Source organism: Brettanomyces bruxellensis, chromosome 9 (assembly GCF_011074885.1).
Source record: "Brettanomyces bruxellensis chromosome 9, complete sequence".
NCBI classification, from domain to species: Eukaryota; Fungi; Ascomycota; class Pichiomycetes; order Pichiales; family Pichiaceae; genus Brettanomyces; species Brettanomyces bruxellensis.
In genome coordinates, this window is record NC_054690.1 from 163,709 (window position 1) to 185,966 (window position 22,258).

The 22,258-nt window shown below is 40.7% G+C and overlaps 11 protein-coding genes across 11 annotated transcripts; 4 read left to right on the forward strand and 7 right to left on the reverse strand.

Annotated features, from left to right (window-relative positions):
- Positions 1 to 165: 165 nt before the first annotated feature.
- Positions 166 to 744, reverse strand: MRPS12 (37S ribosomal protein S12, mitochondrial; the record flags this gene model as incomplete). The annotated part of the gene is made up of 1 exon (XM_041280494.1): positions 166 to 744. One exon carries the CDS (start codon positions 742 to 744, stop codon positions 166 to 168), a length of 579 nt encoding a protein of 192 aa, XP_041138285.1.
- A 425-nt stretch (positions 745 to 1,169) lies between these two features.
- Positions 1,170 to 1,619, forward strand: BRETT_001957 (uncharacterized protein; the record flags this gene model as incomplete). The annotated part of the gene is made up of 1 exon (XM_041280495.1): positions 1,170 to 1,619. One exon carries the CDS (start codon positions 1,170 to 1,172, stop codon positions 1,617 to 1,619), a length of 450 nt encoding a protein of 149 aa, XP_041138286.1.
- Positions 1,620 to 2,010: 391 nt separating this feature from the next.
- Positions 2,011 to 2,766, reverse strand: BRETT_001958 (uncharacterized protein; the record flags this gene model as incomplete). Its single annotated transcript, XM_041280496.1, has 1 exon — positions 2,011 to 2,766. The coding sequence occupies one exon, from the start codon at positions 2,764 to 2,766 to the stop codon at positions 2,011 to 2,013; it is 756 nt and encodes a 251-aa protein (XP_041138287.1).
- A 1,104-nt stretch (positions 2,767 to 3,870) lies between these two features.
- On the forward strand, positions 3,871 to 4,590 carry BRETT_001959 (uncharacterized protein; the record flags this gene model as incomplete). The annotated part of the gene is made up of 1 exon (XM_041280497.1): positions 3,871 to 4,590. The coding sequence occupies one exon, from the start codon at positions 3,871 to 3,873 to the stop codon at positions 4,588 to 4,590; it is 720 nt and encodes a 239-aa protein (XP_041138288.1).
- Positions 4,591 to 4,998: 408 nt separating this feature from the next.
- BRETT_001960 (uncharacterized protein) lies at positions 4,999 to 6,414 on the forward strand (the record flags this gene model as incomplete). Its single annotated transcript, XM_041280498.1, has 1 exon — positions 4,999 to 6,414. One exon carries the CDS (start codon positions 4,999 to 5,001, stop codon positions 6,412 to 6,414), a length of 1,416 nt encoding a protein of 471 aa, XP_041138289.1.
- Positions 6,415 to 6,580: 166 nt separating this feature from the next.
- On the reverse strand, positions 6,581 to 11,823 carry BRETT_001961 (uncharacterized protein; the record flags this gene model as incomplete). Its single annotated transcript, XM_041280499.1, has 2 exons — positions 6,581 to 7,574; positions 7,997 to 11,823. 2 exons carry the CDS (start codon positions 11,821 to 11,823, stop codon positions 6,581 to 6,583), a joined length of 4,821 nt encoding a protein of 1,606 aa, XP_041138290.1.
- Positions 11,824 to 12,615: 792 nt separating this feature from the next.
- BRETT_001962 (uncharacterized protein) lies at positions 12,616 to 14,280 on the reverse strand (the record flags this gene model as incomplete). Its single annotated transcript, XM_041280500.1, has 1 exon — positions 12,616 to 14,280. One exon carries the CDS (start codon positions 14,278 to 14,280, stop codon positions 12,616 to 12,618), a length of 1,665 nt encoding a protein of 554 aa, XP_041138291.1.
- Positions 14,281 to 15,226: 946 nt separating this feature from the next.
- On the reverse strand, positions 15,227 to 16,678 carry BRETT_001963 (uncharacterized protein; the record flags this gene model as incomplete). The annotated part of the gene is made up of 1 exon (XM_041280501.1): positions 15,227 to 16,678. The coding sequence occupies one exon, from the start codon at positions 16,676 to 16,678 to the stop codon at positions 15,227 to 15,229; it is 1,452 nt and encodes a 483-aa protein (XP_041138292.1).
- Positions 16,679 to 17,955: 1,277 nt separating this feature from the next.
- Positions 17,956 to 18,560, reverse strand: BRETT_001964 (uncharacterized protein; the record flags this gene model as incomplete). Its single annotated transcript, XM_041280502.1, has 2 exons — positions 17,956 to 18,179; positions 18,239 to 18,560. The coding sequence occupies 2 exons, from the start codon at positions 18,558 to 18,560 to the stop codon at positions 17,956 to 17,958; spliced, it is 546 nt and encodes a 181-aa protein (XP_041138293.1).
- Positions 18,561 to 19,006: 446 nt separating this feature from the next.
- Positions 19,007 to 20,083, forward strand: BRETT_001965 (uncharacterized protein; the record flags this gene model as incomplete). The annotated part of the gene is made up of 1 exon (XM_041280503.1): positions 19,007 to 20,083. One exon carries the CDS (start codon positions 19,007 to 19,009, stop codon positions 20,081 to 20,083), a length of 1,077 nt encoding a protein of 358 aa, XP_041138294.1.
- A 117-nt stretch (positions 20,084 to 20,200) lies between these two features.
- Positions 20,201 to 21,742, reverse strand: BRETT_001966 (uncharacterized protein; the record flags this gene model as incomplete). The annotated part of the gene is made up of 1 exon (XM_041280504.1): positions 20,201 to 21,742. The coding sequence occupies one exon, from the start codon at positions 21,740 to 21,742 to the stop codon at positions 20,201 to 20,203; it is 1,542 nt and encodes a 513-aa protein (XP_041138295.1).
- Positions 21,743 to 22,258: the final 516 nt, after the last annotated feature.

Genomic DNA, 22,258 nt, shown 5'->3' on the forward strand with positions numbered 1-22,258 from the left:
CGAGGATGTAATGGAAAAGTAAAAATAAAACAAATGAATTTATTTCGATCTCCTTCAATGTCTAATGGAGAACGACTTGACATATCTATACATATTTATGTAAGTGCACAAATATCTCAAGGCAGGTACATGATTATATACAAGACAGGCTTACGAAAGTAATACCTACTCTTTCTTTTGAGGCTTTTTAACTCCGTACTTCGACCTAGATGTAACTCTATTAGCGACACCAGCCAAGTCCATTGCTCCTCTTATTAAATGGTATTTGACACCAGGCAAATCTTGCGATCTTCCACCTCTAACATACACCACAGAATGTTCTTGTGCATTGTGACCTATACCTGGAATATAAGCAGACACAACTTCACCATTGGACAATCTGACTCTGGCCGCTTTACGCTGTGCCGAATTAGGCTTCTTTGGCTTTAATATCATAACTCTTATGATCACACCTTTCTTTATAGGACATCCTTTAAGATGGGGTGATTTAGTCGTATTAGCCTTTTTCTTATGGTATCCTTTTCCCCTTCGTGTCTGGTTAAGAGTCACATTCCTTTGCTGACTTATTTGAAATAAAGATGATGTAAATGGCTTTAATATCTGTGACCCATATGTGTTATTTACTGGATGAGCCATGTTGATGAATCCATTGTTCATAACCATTTTCGACTTGAGTATTGAAGAAGAGACATTAGAGATAGAGCCAAAAAGCGATGCTCCTCTAGTGAAAACACCTCTAAACATTTATAATGACTGGTGAATCCAATAGACAAACAATTTCACAATTCCAAATCGAATTGATTCTAGCTGACTATATTAAAGGCTCTTTTAGCTAAGATGAGAGACTGTTTTGCGAACCACTTTTTTTTTCTTGTTACCCGGATTTTTGCTCGACAGCACTACATCCTTACATTAAAACACTGGCGGGAAAAGGTAAAATCGAAAACGGTAGAGAAAGTAGAACCAATTGTTTTCTTTGAAGCTTATTTCATGGGGTCAAAAAAAAAATGCGGGAAAACAAATGCATTCATATATATACTCACTACTGCTTTGAAACTTGACATACATATTTCTAACCTAATCATTTGAAGCATAAAATTAGAAGTACAATACGTTTGAATTGAAATAGGGAGACAGAATTGTTTTCATATAGGATTATAGATCTCAAAATGTTCAGAACATCTACACTTAGAGCCACAAGGCTTATTGGAAACATTGCTAAAAATGCTATTTCTAGACAAAACACCAGGTCATTGGCTGTTTTCGCTTTCAATTCTGCTCACAGAGGAAATAATAACACCCAAATAGGAAGACAGAATGCATTCTGTCGGAAACAGCAACTGAAATTTTATAGTGATGCTCCTCCTCTTACAAGAGAAATTATAAAGGGTAGAATAATAGATTTATTGGAGACATACGGCAAGACAAAAAAGAACATTGAAATCACGGAAAAGTCGTCCTTATCAAAAGACCTAGGTTTGGACTCTTTTGATGTCGTTGAAGTGATTATGGAGATTGAATACGAATTTTCTATTATAATACCAGATGATGATGCAGATGACATCAAAACTGTTGGACAGGCGATCGATTACATTGCTAAACAGCCAGATGCGTTTTGAAAATGCCAAGCTGTACTATACATAAGGTGGAAATGAGGAGAATGTCAGATTTCTTTTGCATTTGCTCTCTTAGGCCATTAAAATTTCGTGTCGTACGGACATACTATAGATTACAGCTTGAGACATATGTATAGACGGTGCAAACCTATATCACACAACTGAATGTGATATTATACGACTTCACACTATTGCATTTCTGCTTGGAAAGAAATTGTCTCGTTTAAGAAATATCTGCTTATCCTCAATCCACAATTACCTACATCTATTTATTTATTTGTTACTATTGACGAATTATCCATTTTATATTCCATTATGAGATGACTGTTGTAAAATGTGTAGTAGCACGGACTAATCTTTTGCTTTATGAAGCAGAATTCCAAAAGTTATACCTCTAGTTTTCTAATTCGACTTCGTCACGCCTGATATCAGAGGATGTCTTATCAGTATTATCTTTATCTTCTACATCTTCTTTAGTATTGTCATATCTGAATAGTTTGAAGCGGCAATACCAAATAAAATGACTAAGGAAGATTCCGACTTCGAGAGACGCACATATACAATATATGATGCATCCCATAATATCAAAATTGGTGGTGTCCACAGCCAAGGATGCTAAAGAGAAAACTGCACCGGAGAGATCTGTGGCCAAAAATAGAAGATTAATTCCAACAACTCTACCCTTCCTTTTAGCTAATTCAAAATAGGGGGGAACTAGTCCAAAAGCCAACAAGACAGATGCGAGTACACCGTATATCAATAAAGGCCATTGAATACCATGCTTTAGATATATATTTCGAAGTGGAATGACTGAAGATATTTCTAATGCAAGCCAGAATATAAGGAAAAGTCCAGCTCTTAATATTATCTGCTTCCTAGGTCTTGATACAGGAGGATAATACATGACCTGTATATACACTACCAAGCACAACGCCCCGAAAAGGTGTGGTTGCAATATAATTGGTATTGTAGAGTCTTCCGAAAGAAAATAGACAAAAAATGGTGCACATATACACCATAGTAGTGCCATACTCTCGGGAAGACCAGTGGTGTTTTTCTTCCGATAGTTTGAAATAATTTGAGGAATTAACTGGACACACCAGCAAACAGTTCCGATAGTGGCTAAAACATTAGCCGTAGCTGAGCTCATAAGGACAAAAAGAAGATATTTTAGTTCAAGGTTAATTAAAGTAATCCTGGGTCTTGAACACTATTCATGTGAATGAATATATATAATTAATAAGCGAAGGGGATCAGAAAGAGAGGTAGAAGAAAAGAAAACTAAAATATGCAGTTGACAAGATATACAAGGAGAACTGGTACGGGACTATTTGAAACGATGTGTATATTTGCACTTGAGTCATATGCTCGGATATTTATACCTTACAATAATACAGAAACATGTCAGGGAAATAATGCACTTATGAAGCTATTTTCAGTACGGTAGCCAAAATAGAAAGGGACCAGGAAATTATTTCCTATTTGAAAGCTAAGGAAAAAAAAAAAAAAAAAAAAAAAAAAAAAATTTACGATAGCTTCCAGATATCTTTCCCTTCGCATACAAGTTTCTCCAAAGGAATGAGGATCAACTTTTAGACATTTTAAAATAGATACAAAATCTAAACATGAAAAACATTTGGACCAAAAAGCTAGATAAAGAGGCAAAATGAGACGAGATTGTCAAACTAAGCATTTTCTAAAGATTTTTTTGGAGTCACCAAGAAAGCTTTTAAAAGAAAGATTTTTTTGAGGCATCCCTTCGATTTACACAAAGAAAAGTAATGGGATATCGCGGCCTAAAGGACGGAAATACTAACTGAATTAGGAAACTCCACTCGGAAAATAAAGCCTTTTACATAATAGCTGGCTGGGTTTATTATTTTAACGGGATGCTCACCGTTGTGTCAATATCGATGCTCAATTGCCAGATGACTTGATTGATCAATGTCTATAAGAAAATTGAAAAAAATTTTCCTCCCCATCATTTTATATGGTCTTGTGGGCTTATGAATGGATGTGGAGTGCAAATATTTTTAGGTCGATCGACCTAAAAAAAAAGCACCTGTGAATCGGTCAAAGGGAAAAAGTCTAGGTTGATTTTATGTGGGACTCCGATGTCGAATTTTTTATCAGTGGACTGCACGAAGATATAAATAGGCAGTAAAGCCAAATGATGATTCATTCTCAGATTTGAATTTAAAATGGGGAATTGTGTTATATCGATTATAACGAGTAGAAAAAAACTTCAAATATAATGCCATTAGAAGCCAGCAAGGTTATTTCAATCCTACGTAAATTCACTACTTGCGATCTATCTGATGGTATAGTGAAGTATGGGAAAAAGGACGGTGGATACTTCCCAAACTTAGCGAGATATTCTTCCAATAAGCATAACAAACCAATGATTGGCCAAGCATATACAGTTCTTTTTGCACCTAAAGATGACCCCAGGCCCGCAATTAAGGGTGGATATATAGATAATTTACCAAAAGACTCGGTTTTGGTAATTGCCACCACGGAAAACTTACAAAAGTTAGATGCTCCATACACAAAGCTAAATAACGCATTATATGGCGGTCTAATGTCAACAAGGGCCAATTATTTGAAAAGCAGCGGAACAGTTGTCTTTGGCAGGATCAGAGACATCGACGAACACCTTGGGTTATCAAGAGATGTATTTGCGTACGGAAAAGGCAGTGCACCCCATGGACCAGTTGTCAAAATGGTTGGCATCAATATTCCACTTAGAATTGAAATTGATGATTATCCGAAGCCACGATTGGAGACCATAACTCCAGGAGATTATATTATGGGTGATGACAATGGAATTGTGAAATTGGACAATAATGAACAAGTCGCAAAAATACTCGAGTACATTCCAAAAAGAGTGGAGGCTGATACTCTTGTGATGCAGGATATTCGAGAAGGAAAAAAGTGCAACCCCTCTCAGAAAGCAAGGCGGGCTGCATTATGAAGTAGAGCTTAAATAATTGCCATTTATTAAAATATTAATAAACATATTATAAAAGAGAAAATTTATATTAACAACATGATGTGAACTATGCGAAAGCATACGATGTCATATACATTTCATGCTTATTTCTTGAGAGAATTTGCAGGCATGTGATTTTGGCGTTTTTTTCGCAATTCTGATTTTTGATAGACTCCATCCATTAGATAAGAATAAAAGCCCATCTGTAGGGGAAATGAAGAAAAAAAAAAGATTTGGTATGCCAAAAATTTAAGAGTAAAAATTTCACGTATCCATTAAACTTTTTTGTATATTGCCGCTATATTCATAAACCAGACTGTGTACACTCATTAGAGATATCAGACTGAGAATCAAAGAACAGGCGTTGCGTGTGCTGCTTAATATTTTACGATGGTTGTGGATGAGACGTACTATGAGCGTTTGGAGATTTCTCCGGGTGCTTCAAAGCTTCAGATCAAGAAATCATACCGTAAACTGGCAATAAGGTATCATCCAGATAAAAATCCGGGAAACAACGAGGCATTGGAGAGGTTTAAAGAAATCAGTGAAGCGTACAAAGTGCTTAGTGATGACCAATTACGTGCCAAATACGATAAATACGGATTGCAAGAGGGACAGGAAGTGACAGATCCGCAGAAATTCTTTGACCAGATATTTGGTGGTGAAGCATTTCTAGACTACATCGGGGAGCTCACGCTCATGAAAAACTTGTCGAAGGAGTACGAGATGGAAAAAAAAGAGGAAAATTTGGATCACGATGAGGGCGATAAAGATGATAAACAGGATAAAAAGGAGTCTGATGACCAGACGGGGCCTGCAACAACTACTTTCAACACGGAGTCGCAAACTTTGATGCTAGAAAATGGTGAACTTAGTGGATTGAGCGAGGAGGAGCGTCAGAAGAAGTTCAAGAAGGAAGAGGAAGAGAAGAAAAAGCAGGAAAGAGAGAAAATGGAGGAAGAAAGCAGACTATATAAAGAGCAAATTATCGAACAACTCACAAAGAAATTGGTGGACAGACTATCATTATACACTGAATCGACACGTGACAACGATGTGATTAAATCGTATAGGGAAAAGTTTAGGCTAGAGGCAGAGAACATGAAGATGGAGTCATTTGGATTAGAGATTCTTCATACAATTGGTGAGATTTACGTGACCAAAGCTAGCATATTTTTAAGATCTCAACGGTCGTTTCTCGGCTTAGGAGGGTGGATTGGATCTATAAAGGAGAAGGGTGGAATTATAAGAGATACTTACAGAACCATAAGTACTGCACTTGATGCACAGAGAACAATGCAAGAGCTTGCAGACATGAATGATAAGAGGGACAAGTTTTTGAAGAGTGAAGAAGACAAGGACAAGAATAAGGATGCCGATAAAACCGCAAAGGAGGAGAAGAAGGGTGAGGAGAAGGAAAACGGCAGAAATGAAACGGTAAACGATGAAGATGAAACTCGGCAACCAGATCACAAGAAGAGAGAACTGATTGCAGCTGATGCAAAGAAAGAACATATACCGACGGATGAGGAGGTGGCAGAAATGGAAAAGATGCTCATGGGCAAGATCATTGCTGCTGCATGGAAAGGATCACACATGGAAATATCATCAACTCTCCGAGATACAGTGGATAACGTGCTTTATGATGATACGGTGAGCATTTCGAAAAGAATACAAAGAGCTGAAGCTCTTAGGATGATAGGGGAGGTGTTTAATTCTGCAAAAAGATCAAAGTATGAGGCTGAAGAGGCACGGATGTTTGAAGAGTTAATGGCAGAGGCGACTCAGAAGAAGACGCAAAAGTGATAAGGAACGATATCTAGCGTTTGTTATTTGGTCCTGTAATGGTGTTCCGATGTTTTACCCTGTAGTTATCTTTTTTTCCCCCCCTTTTTCTGTGTTAAATACATTGCTAATAATATTATCTATATGACGTTATGTACAGTGGAAATGGAAAACAATATCCAGCTGATCAGTTTCCAGAATAGTAGGCCTGTCTCAAACTCACAAGTTTCTTTCCCCTCTCCCTCTCGACTTGCTCAGTCGATTTCTGACTTAGAAGTGCCTGCATTGTGCATTTCACAACATTCATCTTATTCCTCGAGCGGTAAACATTTGCACTCAAGTCCTTGATGCCAGCACACTGTGCCAACTCAAAAATCATCGGGTTGCATCTGAGTCCGGAACCGGCAGGTGATGATCTTAGTTGAACGATGGTAGCACCATACTTGGAGTCGCAACTTCCATATATAGTTCTTCTTTCGAACCTAGGAACAGCAACCAAGTTCTTAACCGCCTGCCAGTGGGCCTTTAAAATGGCCATATTGGGCTCCTCCGGATCTTTTCCCTCTCCTATTCCAAGCATTCCATTCCTGTCCCCTGCGCAAACAAGTGCATAAAAAGAATTGATCTTACCCTTAGAAGTCTGGTTCCTCACCGTTTTGAGAATTAGAGTCTTCGAACTTAATTTCTGGATGTAGTCAGCATCAAGATGAGTCGATAGCGACAACTGTCTGGCAAGCTCCTGCATCTCAGATGTCTCTTCTGAATTATTGGCACCTACTTTCTTCCGATGACTTAAGCTAGCACTTGGTTTCGGAAGACTCATAAAGTCATCTGAGTTTTGTGCAAGTGTGGATGCCTTGGTATCATCATGTATTAGGTCATCTAGATAGTGTGGCGCGAAAACAGTTGGGTCAAACTTCCTGTTTGCATACTCTGAAGGCTTCACAACAGACTCAGCACGCATAATCTGCTCTGTAATTCTAGGAGAATAAAAATCAGAAAGATACTGAAAATGTGAGAGCACCTTGAGATCCAATTGAGGATCCGTCGTGATTTCATTTCCAACAGCTTCGGAAACTGCTTCACTTTTATTTATCTCTGTCTTCTTCTCTGGAGCTTGCTTCTTAGCAGCAACATATGAAGCTCTCGAAGTGAAAAAATTCCTGGATGTCAAACCAACTCTGTATGAACGTTTGGATATGTTACAAATGACTTTACGGCAAATCATGACGTAATCTGAAAACCTGTATGCACATGAAAACAAAACGATTCTTAGGTGTTACGCAGTTACGATGATGCTTTGTTTAACACTCAGAAGACTAGATATTTTGGATCTGAAATATGGTCTCCTGAAGCGAGGGGAGGAAAAATATGAAAAAAGATGCATGCACCGAAAATCTAGTTTTCCCCAGCGCTTTACATCGATGATTTCTAATGCATCTATACACCAGAATGACACCCATTCACGTTCACTGTGTCTGGCTACTGTGTCTTAAACATGAACTAAACCGATTAAATGCGCGTTTATTATCTTTATAAAATACAACTAGTACACAGTATGATCCAATGCTAAATCACCAAAATAACAAAAAAGGCACCTCACTCTATCTTTCTATCAATGGAGCTGCCCGTTGCATTTTCCCGGGTAGATTTTGAATCATTTATGCTGTGCCTAGCATTGACAGAGTTCCTTTTATTGTAAACAGAATCGGAAATTTCCTCTGGCTCAATAACAGAGCGTGAAACTCCCGAGTAGCTACTTGCTGCATCATCTTCGGATTCAGAACCCGAAGTACTGTAACTGCTAACACTTCTACTTCTGGAAGGAGTGCTTCTCAAATTAAATGATTCCCCGGCTCGATGTCCGCGAGAAAATCTATTACTTCTAAGTGAAACGCTTCCACCATGCCTGGAATCATTCATACCACTGTCAGCCTCACCATTTGCTTCACCATCAACATCACCTTCTGCATCATCATCATTCGCACTCACTTCCTCATCATTACCATTCCCATAAAATGAGTTTTCAATGGTCTCCGTAGGATATCTCTTGTGGTTAACTTCCTGTCCTGGACCCATCAACATTCCTTTAACAGCTTTCTTCGTTAACTCTCCTACATTCACCAAGGCTCTTTTCCAAGGTGAATGTGGAACGTCATTATTCTGATCCTCAGACTCAATTTCGGCACTAGAAGCTCCACTTTGAGTGGAATACCGAGTAGCAGCTCTAGATGCCATGGTCTGGGACCGGCGTAAAGTCCTGTAAGCCTGCAACTCATCTCTTTCCTTCATACTGTTTGTATTGAGAATAACAGCACGATCAATCGAGTAAGGCAAACCTCTGTGCCTTCCACGAATCATCATTGCAATAATAACTAGCTTCGAAAGAGTGGTTAACTGACCCGAAAACGATGGATCGTAGTTCGGATAACCCATACTCAAACCAACTGTACCGTATGCAGACACAATTTCAAAGAGAATTCCAAAGACCTGGAAATTGTAGTCTCCGGACTGAAGACGGCTATTCTCACAAATACAAATAATAAATAAGCCAAGGAATATAAACCATAAATCAAACGAAAGCTGCCTTCTTAAATGCATCGAGATGTATGAACCTGGACCTTTGCTTGAACGGGAATTTTGTGACGCTTCTTCATCGTCATCCAGATAAATTCCTAAAGATTGCTCCTCATAAACATTCGTACGACGAATCGAAATAGCCAACGGCAAGACAGAGATATACATCATGATCATGTAACTGACCTGAATGGCAGAATGCAAGGATCCAATGTTAACAACAGAAAGTCCAGCTGTTCTTGTTGAAAATGCTTGGAAAAGACCATCCAAGACCCTGTAACCCTTTGGGATATCCTGGAGACTCTTGTTTGAGAAGTCCAAGATCAAAAACAATATCCAGTCTGTAGCATTCAACACAACCAAAACAGCAAAAAGCCACCATGTAGGTGCCGAGGGAAATAACAAGGTGAAGCATCTTCTGGGATGCTGCAGTAGGAATGCCAATGACTCGTGATACATCGTCAAGGGCCTCGAAAGTTTGTATAAAATCCAGATGATGAATCGTAAAAAGATTGGAAATCCAGTGTTCCCTATCACGATGAAAAAACTTCCCAATATGAGCACGTATGCATTCTTGTTAAATGCCATCATTGAATCTGGTGTCAATGTATATCCCAAATCGTTAAAAACTGTCTGTGCCGTAAAGAAAGCCCACCAAGTTGGTGAGATGCCATCTTCCTCAACCTGCTTCTGGTAATTCTTCTTTTTTAGTATGAACGGCAAGAAGAAGGCAAGCGAGAGCAGGTGAAAACCTATATAATAAAACATAAGGATCACAGACAACAACTTAAGAGAACGATACTCAACACCACCCAATTCTTGACGCTGTGACTCAGTTAGTGCAACAAAAGTCGAATTACGACCAACAGTTGGATGCCAGGAAAGATAGTGCGCCTTATGCAAAGCACCTGTTCTTGAATACAGACTAATGAGCTCATCATCGGTCATATCGGCTGGGTTGACATTGCTAGGAGTCCGGAACGATCTCTGGGTGAACGTCTTGGTTAGTCTTTTGCTTAATTTGGGCAAGATGCCCATTCCCATACTACCTCCTCTTTCCATAGTAGGTGAGGTTGAAAATCTACGTTTTGCAGCTGACACAAACATCTGCCCTTTCTTTCTGAGCGTTTCCGGGTCTTTATTACTATCGCGGGCACGTGACCCAGATATCTCGCTTTCTCCATCACTGATAGCATTCTCAGAAGCATCACTTTCAGGCACACCTTCCTTGATTTCCTTTAACGGCCTCTCACCTTCCTTCATAGGCGACCCAGAAGAAAGACCACGTGACCAATGACGTTTCCACATTGCAACAGTGCCTCTAAGGTTGTTGAATGAATCTCGGTAGTTATCATCATCGCTTGCATCGGATTCCGCCCCGTTCTTTCCTCCATCCTCCTTCTCCATCTCATGCAACTCATCTCTTGCAAGAAAGTCTCTCTGGGCCTGCTGCCTTAAAAGCCTCAATCTCTGGTGCCTTCTCTGCCTGTGATACTTTCTGTGCCTATGATGATGACCAGGAAGCCTGAGTCTTTCTCTTTCGGCCGGCCCATTTATGTGTAGTGCAGGGCCAGATTCCACATCAACGTTATTCTGGTGGCTTCTGTGCTGCATCATGGAAATCGACATGTACAAATCTCGCGGGTCGATATCCTTATTTCTTCTTTTTCCCGCTCTTTTCTTGTCTGGCCTTGGGAGTTCCGCAAACTGGATATCCTGCTTCTTTGGAGACGATCTGGTTTTGACTTGCCGAATTGGAAGTTTCCCATCTTCTTCCTCGTCATCATTACTTTCTTCATCTTGCTTACTTCTGCCATCCGGACTGCTTTCCAGCTTTCCACTCGTCATATTACGATTATCGTGCTGACGACTCTCTCCATTCCGGCTTTCCTTCCCAATCTCAGCCTCCTCTTCATCATCACTCGGCTCACTGTGGTGTTCCACACCATTGTATATTACCACATCGTCCGGATCATCCGCATTCTCATATGGAGCAAGGGCAGATGTGGATTGTGTTGCACTTTTTGCCGAACTCATGCTTTTCAACTCTATATCTTCACCATCTGCGGGAATATCCTCCGTGCTCACTGCCTTGATATCCTTATGGCGATTCTCCCTGAGGCTGTGGTTGAACTTCTGCAGTCTGGTATCCAATTCCTCTTGTGCATTGTGTGTATTGTAATCTGAGCCATCCTGTGTCTTATTTGGGACAATGCTGTTATTTCTGTTGTTGTCCATGGTCATAGTTCTAATCGCAGCCAAGGTGGCACTCCGACGCATCCGGAAGTTCTTGGCGGACTTCTCCTTAATATCATCCATGCTCTTCTGGAACCAGTACAGTCGGATAAACACAACCATGGAATGTATAAATATGGGCGTACTAATCATGCAAATAAAGTATATCGAGAGCTGTTGGAATAGCGTGAGGTCATTCACATTCACCGTGTTGAGACCAGCCTGAGTTGCTGCACCCGTTCCAAAGAATAAGGCATCAATATAGGAGATATTGTGCTGCGGATATATCAAAATAGATCCAAGTATTGCCAGACAAAAAATGTAAACATAGTGTGCAACTATGAAATTCGGTATCAGCTTTTTGAGCAAGGGACTAATAGTCTCATCAATCGCATATATGACCTTTCGAATCCGGAATCCTACTGATTGCTTGATACGTACACCAACAACCGTTGGATATCTTGTTATCGACTTATGCAGGCGGGGGAGTTTGCGATGAACAAAAAAAGACCACTTCTTTTTGCTCCTCTGAAACCTACCTTGTTGATTTTGAGCTTTTGAGGTTGTATACCCTCGATCAGTAGATGTGCTCGAGGAAACAGAGACGGAATTGCTCATTTCCGCACTTAAGCTCTTCTCAGCAATGTGGCTTGAACGTTTGTAATCCGTCAACTTTAAAGGGGGGATGAACAGTGGATATCCAGAAAATATGTATAAAGAAGGAATGAATATGGGAACAGTGTTAAAATCTAAATTCTAGAATACCAGATACCAGAAATGTGGACAATTACTTAGTTTAATACCGCGCAGAAAAGATGACGCTTTTCGAGAAAAGTTGGAGTACTTAGATTTGTGCCAAGCAGCCTGGTGGGATGGGGTCAATGGAAAATTTTAGGGAGAAAATTTCATATCAAGGCGCGTGCTCCCATGCCTGACAGTGCTGTACAAACAAGTTACCTCATATTACTAAAATTTCCGGCACAAGGAATACCCCCACACAAATATTTTCTTTCTATTCTGTTATTCCATTTCTTTATGAAAGCATTCCTCAAAATACTCGTGTGAAACATAAATTACCCAGCAATGTAAAAAGATAAAAGCTTGTGCCTTGTTGAAGCTCAAAATTCAAGGATAGTTAATGTATTAAATGAACAAGGGAAAAATTTTGCAGCTAAGGATTTAGCGCCAAGTCCTAACGGCCTGAGAAGAGGACAAGCAAAACAAAACAAAAAATTTAAAAATGTATAATCGCGGTCGAATACCAAAAAAGGGACCAATGGGAAGCGTAATACAAAACTAAACAATAGGACATTAACCAAAACAGCAACAATGTATACCAGTCCGGTACTCGAAAAGATGACAGCCATGCATGAATAAAAATACAGATCAACAACCGGTGTGCATTTCAGATCATATTTGAGGATCTGATAAATAATACGGTATAAAAGACAAAGCATCCACAGACTGCTTCGATGCAGAATTGACATCATGTTGAAGATCACGATCCTGGTTATTGTCAGAAGAACTATTCTCAGGATCATTGCTCTCATTTGCCCTATCTGCTTTGTTATCCAGGCCCAAACCCTGTGAAGAGTGAAGCCGAATGTCCCGTACTCCGTTCTGGACTGGTGTATTGATGTGGATGCCCGAATCGTCGTAGTGCCTAATTTCGGAAGCTACCGAATGAAGAAGCATCTTGTTATTAACAGCGGAAGCATTTAGCGATTGGTCTGACTGATTCTGGCGAATTCCGACACCATGCTTCTGTGGTGATCCATTCACCAATGCATCAACATCGACTACATCTGCCATTTGGGTATCCAAATGATCGTATGCGGAATTCTGTGCATCCGGAGCCCGGTACAAATCCACAAACGGTGTTGGTCTTACAAACGGCAAACCAGATGGAAATGTGGACGCAGAAACGTCTGCATCTGGAATAGTGCTAACAGAACTACTGCTGGCTGTCACTGGAACAGAATGCCCAGTTATCATCTTTGAATGATTGCTTTTGGAGTTAATGTTATCTTTTCTCCTTCTGAATCTCACAGTAGCAACCTGCGACCGAACAAGCGATGATTTGGCCGGATCGCTGCACTGAGGACAATGTTTAATGACAGTAGTTACCGTTTCCTTAACTTTAGGCCAGTGATACCGCTCGCATATCTTAGAGGTGGTCTTGTTGATGCCCAAATGAGCCTTGGAGTGTATTTTCTTGGTGATACGCAGCTGCTCGGCAACATCCGATATCACTTCTTTACCCTTTAGATAGAGTTTTCCTTCCTTGACACTGTAATGATACGCAAGCGCCCTGAGCCGCGACTTTTCCTGCCTATTAAAGTTTGGTGGGTACTGGCCGGAGTTGAGATACATCTTGATATCCTCAGTTTTGGAATTCATATCGTCCTCATGCCCAAGTTCGAGGTCTCGCCCATATATCAGTGCGTCTATCAGTGAGTCTTTTGTGCTTTTCAACAGTCCGCATCCTTTAACACGGCCTATTTTCTTGAATTTGAGATGCTCGAGCATCTGCTTGGCGGCTATATTCGTCTCAAATATCAAATCAATCATGCAGTAGCTGTAACCGAGCCTTGGGGCCCATGTCAAGAAGCATTCAGTGAGTGTAGTCCCTATTCCTCTTCTTCTGATTCCAGCATTAACCAAAATGTTGCACGTGCAAACATGTGCAGACCTTCCCGGGTAACAGGATTTGATAAAAACAGTTCCCAAGCACTTAGTAGCCCACTGCTTTACGCTGACAGACTCATCTAGCACCGGATCATCTCCTAACACCATTACTGCAGTAAACTGTCCAAACCAGTAATCTCTGAATTCATCGACGGTTAGAGGGTCAAAAAATGGCTGTGTGTCGCCCCTGGAAATCTCATCATTGTACTCTTGGGTTAAGAAAAGAAGCAAGTTATCAGGAAGACCTTCCAAGTAAAAGATTGGATATATAGTTGCCGTTGTCTCTTTATCTTTAAGGAGGACAGTCACACGTTCGATTTTGTAAGGGGCGGAATAGTGTGGCAGATAATGATTTCGTGAGAACACAACATTATTGAAGCCTGCCATATTTCGGACAGTCTGGAGTTTGTAGATAATGATTATGGAAGAACTGGTGGTGTAGTAGATGTACATCGTCGGATGTGACGCGAGAAAAAAAAAAATGAGAGTAAAAACCTCGACTAAATAGCGCGTGAAGTAAAAAGTTCGAGAATCCCTGAGGAAAAATCCCTATCATAAACATGGTGATAATACTTTTATTAGAATGCAAACCCGCAAAAATAAAGTTAGACGCATCTGTAGTAGTAGTATGCTTCATTATACATGCATTAGGCTTGAGTAGATACAGTACTGAATGAAGGCTTGAGTGCAGAAATCATGCACGTAAGTAATGGAGCAAATAATATCTTTGATAACAACAAAAAAACGTTATAAGCAGCAAAAAGGCAAGTTAAAGAAGAACACAAAAAAGAGATTATAGAGAGAGTACAGGGGCAGCTGGGTGGAGCCAATGAGAGGCAATACAGGGGCTGGAGCGTGTACAAAAGGAGCAATAAAGAGGAGAGAAAAAAAAGAAAGACGTGAAGAAGACCTTAAAACCCAATAATAGACGTAAAGCCAGGTATCGTACGGCTGAAGCAGACGGACAAAAGTAAAGCGAGAAACGAAACGAGTAGGGGTGGAAAAAAGGTGGGATGGGGAAAGAGAAGAAAGGAAAGAGAAGAAAGGAAAAAGAAGAAAGGAAAGAGAAAGAAAGGAAAAGAAAGAAAAGGTAAAGTAAAAGAAAATATGAAAGAATAAAGAGCAATGAGTAAGGAGTAATGAAATAAAAATGGATGCATACATTGAGATCTATCACTCTAATTTTTTCTTGAAATTTCTCCTCTTATTTTCTTATTTTTCCCCTTTTTCTCATTATTCCATTCTTTATCATTCCATCAGTACTTGATATCCTATCTTCCATTTCGCCCATCCAGGATCACCCATACCGCATTTGGGCCGTATTAGCACAAAGCTAGTTGTTGAACGGCCGAACGGTCTTGTTGGCCTTGCCCCAGCCACACTTCAAAGGCCTGCCATTCACATTGAAGCCATTCAACTGGACAATGGCAAGAGCAGCTCTTTCGTGGGAGTCGTAGGTGACAAAGGCACAACCCTTCTCAGGGAGCAACTTGAAGTTGACGATATAGCCGAAATTCTGTAGCAAAGGAATGAGGTCGCTCTGCTGGGTGTAGTGGGCCAAGTTTCCCAGGTAAACGGCACACAACCAGCTTGGGGTCTGCCGGAGAACCATCTCGTAGGACTGGGGACCCAGGATTGGTCCCCGGGCGTTCACTGCGTTGCCCGGTAGCCCACCGGCTAGCATGTCCATGCCATTGCCCGCCATGGCGTTGGGAGGAGGGGGTGGAGCACCTGCACCGGCAGGGCCACCCATCATGCGGCCCATTCCGGCCATCCCGGCAGCCATACCACGGGAGTTGCCCCTGGCCATGCCCCGGAAGTTCTGGTTCTGCCGCCGCACAGCCCAGTTCAGCCGGATCGACCGGCCGCCCAGAGACATGCCGTTCATGGTCTGGAGAACGGTCTCTGCATCCTGGTTGTTCTGAAATGACACAAATCCGTATCCCCGGGACCGACCCGTCTTCATGTCCCACATCACATTTGCCTGGACAAACGATGGAAACTTCGAAAACGTGGCTGCCAAGGAGTCGTCGTCAATCTCCGGCGAAAGGTCCCCGACGAACAACGTGAAATTCTCGCCACTTCTACTTTGCTGTGTCCGGTATGCCCACGTGATCTTGAGAGGGTAGTTGGCAAGCACCGAGCCGTTGAGTGCCTGCAGTGCGTTCTCCGCCTTGCCGTGATCCTCGTACTCGATGAACGCGTAGTTGAACCCACGCTTATTCTTGTCATAAAGAATCTTGATGCTCTGGATCTGTGCACCTAGAGACCCAAACAGGTCCCGGAGCATGTCCTCCGACACCGAGTTGTCGATGTTGCCCACGTACAATGTTGTTTTCGACAACTCCCGGCCCCCGTGGGCTGCTGATGCCGGGTTGATTTCTGGCTGCTGCGTTTGCTCTGCTGCACCACCATTCACAGGTGCGTTTGCAGCATTTGCAAGATTTTCGACACTTTCTGCACTTGCTGGATTTATTGCATTTGCTGCACTTGCTGCACTTGCTGCACTTGCTGCCTCTGCTGGCACTTCAGCATCTGCTGAATTCTCCCCTGCAGTCTCTGCTTCTGCTTCGGCTCCTTCTGCCCCCTCAGAAACACCAGAAACGGCCGCCTGACCAGTCACCTGGGCTGCTGCCTGCACTGCCGCCTCGGCCGACACCTTGGCTGGGGCCGCCTGGGCCACCTGAGCCTCCTGGTTGCCCTGCAATGCCTCTACTGGCCCCCCCTGGGATGCCTGGGCCACAGATGGCTCTGCAGGCAAGTTATCAGTTTGACTTTCCGACATTATGAACTGTGTGCGATAGTGGTAAAACTAGGGTGGAAAAAATGCTCGATGCTTGGGCGAAATGTGGAAAAGCTCAACAACTGGTAGAAATGATTGTCTGTCAACAAAAAACAAGAAAAACTGTCAAAAATCACAGACTGTAACTGAAACCAAAATTAAATCCCAACACGGAATAAACAAGGATGTTCAATTGCCTTTGTGTAACTAAGAGAGATGCAAACAAAAATGCAAATATGACTTTAACGCTTGGTATATCTGAAAGTAAGGGTGTACAACAACGTGAGGGTAGTCAGGGTTGCGAGAAAATTTGTTCACTTCCCGGTGACTTTCCCGACCACTTGATGAAGAAAAAAAATTAAATAATAAAATAAAATAAAATGAAACTATTTATGGTGAAAAAATATGCTCCGCTGTTATGGGACTGGGGAAATTTCCATCTGCTCTCACACAAATAAAGAAAAATCAAACTTGTCAGGTCTTAAAATCAGCTACGAAAAATAAACAAAACCCGCGAAGATTCCAGGGAAATAGAAATTCAATAGAAAATGCAAAATGTAGTCTGAAATTGTGCCGTAATCCTAGGCTCCCCGAGACAATCAGAATTTCCACCTTTACAAACTTTGCGGGATTTATGATTTAAATATCATCTCCGTCTCAAGGCTTCATGAATCATAATGTAATACTCTTCACGCGTAAAGCCGAATCGTCCCTGTAAACTTTTATTTTTGTCTTCCTTATATTAACCGGCTTATATTTCCACCCTAAACCATACAATTGCAGCATATTTCTATATATATCGCATACGAAAACTTGGTCTCAGGACCACTTGCAGCATTTTTCCGTCCATCACATTTCGATGACCTCATTTTTTATTTCCGGCCCACACACTTTCACTCGCCAGACCTAAAAATAAGATTTTCAAATGCCATGATTATATTTTACAGCTTCCATTTACGGTAACGTACTAAGTGATGCAAGCTGGGTAATCGTGAATAAACACGGGTATGCAAACTACTTGATGTATATGGTTTAAACCATATCTTACTTCTTATATTACGTAATTGTATTGACTACCGGTTGAATAACACTGCTCTTGGTCACACACCAATTCCCATAAAACTTGAATGCAATGATCACTATTTCAGCGCTGGAAAGTCCTGTAAGAACCTCCAAAGAGGATCATAATTGAAATTAAAAAAAAAAAGACGGAAGAGCGCAGACTTGTTACACTGCTTTGCAATATTCACAACAATTATCTGCATATTATTATATTAGCGCTACATCTGCCCACAATTTGCAACTATAACATCCAATGGATGAGGTCTATCCTCCTTATCCGTACTGATTCCAGCTATCTGCCTGACCACATCCTTGCCCTCCACCACTTCACCAAATACCACGTGCTTTCCATCAAGAAAGTCGTTGTCAGACACGTTGATAAAGAACTGACATCCATTTGTGTTTGGGCCTGAATTGGCCATCGCGACTGTCCACATTTTGTCTATTTAACTGTTAGTAATACAAGAACCAAATGAAGTATTTAAATTAGAAGACACTTACTTTGGTGAATGAAATTCTCATCATCAAACGATTCCGTACCGTATATACAGGTAGATCCTGTCCCGTTTCCTTTTAGAAAATCCCCACCCTGTATCATAAACCCTTGTATCACACGGTGAAATTTCGACCCCTTATACCCAATTGGTCTTCCATTGCCGTCCACGTATTCTCCTGTGCAAAATTGTCTGAAGTTCTCACTTGTTTTCGGAACATCATCATTGTATAGTCTAATCTTCACTCTGCCAAGCTTCTTGGGTCCGAGTTGAATGTCTAGAAAGACAACAACTTCATTGTCGTTGAGCTGGTATGTGGTCTCTGACATCTATGTAGTTATCAATGATCATTGATTTGACCCTCTGAGCCTGCAGATCAGACATGATTTAGGAAATTTATTGCATGCATATGCACCCTTTTAAAAAATGATGTTTTGTTTCCACTAATCCGCATTGTGTGATCTCAGCATCATTAATTTTCCTTCCTCGAATTCTTTAAATTTTTTTTTTTGTTTCTCCGCGTTTCTCCCAACACTCGTATAAATAATGACATGCATCCAAATTTATAAGGTGGAAAAATTACTATCTGCGTCTCAAAAGTCAACGTTTCACAAGTGTGTTTCTTCCAACAGTTTTTCTTCAATTCTTCCCAATTAGCTAATTTATTCATTATTTAATTCACCGATTAGGCGTTTCAACCGAGTTCTGATTTCTGCACTTCTACGATTTCATTTCAACCTGCTTGTTTTTGTTATCTCCTTTCACTTTATCCATAATGTCACAAAAGCCCGTTTCTAGGCCAAGCCCACCTTCATCACCAGTTCTTTCGAAGGTCCATACCTCCGCACCAGATACAAAAGCAGCCATCGATCGATCAATACCAGAATTTCCGGCAGCAACTCCAATTGACGAGGATAACTACTTTAGATTGCACAAATCGCCACCTTACCTGTCACAGATATCAAGTGATGTTGCCGACTTTTTGAATTTCCACAATAAGCGCCACAGAAAAGTTGCTCTTGTCACATCCGGTGGTACAACAGTTCCTCTTGAGAATAATACCGTCAGATTCATAGATAATTTCAGCGCCGGTACTCGTGGTGCCTCGTCAGCTGAGTATTTCCTAGAAAATGGATATGCAGTGATATTTCTTCACAGAGAATTTTCGCTGCTTCCTTACTCTAGGCATTACAGCCATACCGGAAACTCGTTCTTGGATTATTTGAAGCTTTCTGACGATGGTAGTAAGGTCGAAATCGATGAGAAATACCAAAAGGAGATGTTTCAAGTTTACAAGAAGTACAACAAGGCCACCGAGAACAATCTGCTTTTGATGGTTCCCTTCACCACAGTTCACCAATACCTATTCACACTCAAACTTGTGGCCCAGGAAATGTCTGTCATGGGATATGATGCATTGTTTTACCTTGCAGCTGCTGTTTCCGACTTCTTCCTCCCTTCATCTAGAATTCCTCAGCACAAGATCCAGTCTAAGGAGATTGGCAGCAAGCTGGTTGTTGACTTGGAGCCTGTTCCGAAGTTTTTGAGAAGACTTGTTGATTCCTGGGCACCAATCGCCATGATAGTATCATTCAAGTTGGAAACGGACAACACCATTCTTATCAGTAAAGCTCGTGGTGCTTTGAAGAGATACAATCACCAGTTGGTTATAGGTAATCTTCTTCAGACAAGGAAGAAAAAGGTTGTTTTTGTTACTCCTGCGGGAGAGAGATGGATTGAATTAACACCAGATCAGATAAAAGATAATGTCGATATAGAGTCTATCATAGTGCCCGAGATCATAAAGCTACATTCGCAGTGGATTAGTAGTAGACAGAGGATGGGTTTGTAAGGTTGTTTGAAATATACATGAAAATGTGATTCGTATGGTGAAATGAAATCAAAATATATATATATAATAAATGATAAGGTGACGATTGCTGTAGTGCTATTTTTCCCCTGTTTTCTTCTATTTTTCAGTCATACATGCATATTCATTAAAACGATGGAAATATTTATAGGAAAGAAAGTCCGATTCCCCACTGTAAACCAGTTCTAACATCTTCACCTTGATGTGCCACATCGGAAGAACGTAATTAAGCTCTAGTCTTGCTGCAGGATGAGCATATACTATACCAAGACCAATGCTCATATCAACATTCGTAGTTAACTCCTTAGCAACGTGTGTCTTCTTCGAAATGTTAATGAGCTTTCCCACATTAACAAACGAGTGCATTTTGAAGTTGGAATCGTTTGGAGCATACGGAATCTTATTGATAAGACTTGCACCTGCAGCAAAAAAAGCATCTCCACCTATTGACATACCCATTTGCTTTGGGCCCATTCCAGATAGCATGAAGCCTCTGACGTCATTTGGACCACCAAGATGAAATTTGTCCAGGGGATTGACTGGGTTAATATTGAATTTGTTAATGATGCCAGACTTTAAACTAAGATTGACAGAGGCAGTGTTACTGATTGGATAGGCCGACATCGTGTCAAGGCACGATTTTATGTATCTATTACCCGGCAAGAGTGAAAATTCACTCGAGACCTTCACGTATTGGCCCTGATGCGGAACAGTGGGAGAATTTCTAGAGTCGTACTGTACAGAGTATGTGAGACTTGATTTGAGAGAATGACCAGCATTCAAAAGAAAGAAGTCGTTTATCAACGAGTTACCCCTATAGTTATTTGGGGAGTAGGCCATGTTTATTCCTCTCAACAAATTTTCAAATGACAATTCGTGGTTCAATTTCTTTTCAGCAGGATAGTAATTTGTACTTAATCTATTTGTCACTCCCAGCGCAAATTCCTCGTGATACGTTGTATAATCGATTAATCTGGAAGATTGGTAACCAATAGTAGTCCATTTCAAGTTTGGGCTGTTGTTGATCGGCATGCTAAAGCTGACTAAATTCTGCGATCTGTTTTTTGCGCCTATTCGATTTGAGGACATGCTTGTATCGAAAGAAATGAATTCTCCTCCTCCAAATATATTTTTCCATTGAAGAGCAAGATACCCATCACCTTCACCGTTTCCAACATCTGTTCCCACCTTCATAAAAAATCGTTTCACCGGTAATACATTCAATGTTGGGATAATTTCAAGCGTATCTGAGGAGGTGAATGGGGATTTTGTTTGAGGCATAGCAATTGAAAGACCAATGTTTCGAATGGTGTTTGTCTTTGTAAAGTTTGTGGTGGTAAGATCAACATTTTTAAGAAAATCCTGCATCGTCAAGTGTTCATTATGATTCAATAGTGGTTCAAGTTGTCGTTGCAAAAACGAGTCTCTAAAGTTTTTTCCACACCCTACCACATTCACACGTTGCACTCTGACGGGTCTTGTCTTATTTTCGGTAAGAAGATCATTGAATACATTTTTATTATATTCAGCCACCGAATTTTGTTGTTGCCAGGCCAAATTTTCCCTTGGTGCTTTAGGATTACTTTCATCTGTCGAAAATGACTCCATGAAATCTTCCGTGAAGTTTTTTCCATTCGTCATCTCTTTGTATTGAATTGTGTTACAGTATAGATATATGTATTCGGCAATATCGTAAGAAGAACGTTAAACTCCTGAATCTGCACTCCTAAAAGTCATTGTATTAAGCGAGAGTAATGATATTACCATGCCTGCTGAAAGTTGATCGAAAAGTCAGACAAACCGAGAAACCAAAAAAAAAGTTGAGTTGAAAAAAAAAGTGGTACAGTAAAGAAAAAAATAATCATGTAGTACATCACTTGCACACTTTATCCGCATGTATATATATTCATGTTCACTCCGAAATACTTAGTGTTTGATAAAAAATGTCATTCACATAAAGATTCTCACTTTACGCAAGTGCATTTTGTATTGTAATATGTATTCTTACCGATAAATACCGAAGTCAGTTCATGCGTAAGCCAATACACCCGCGCATTAGCATTAATAGGCATCCACACAATCGATGTGAGAAAAAAAGGACTTATCGAGAAGTACTGAATCTGAAAGTAAAGATTAATTAAATAATTGCACCACCAT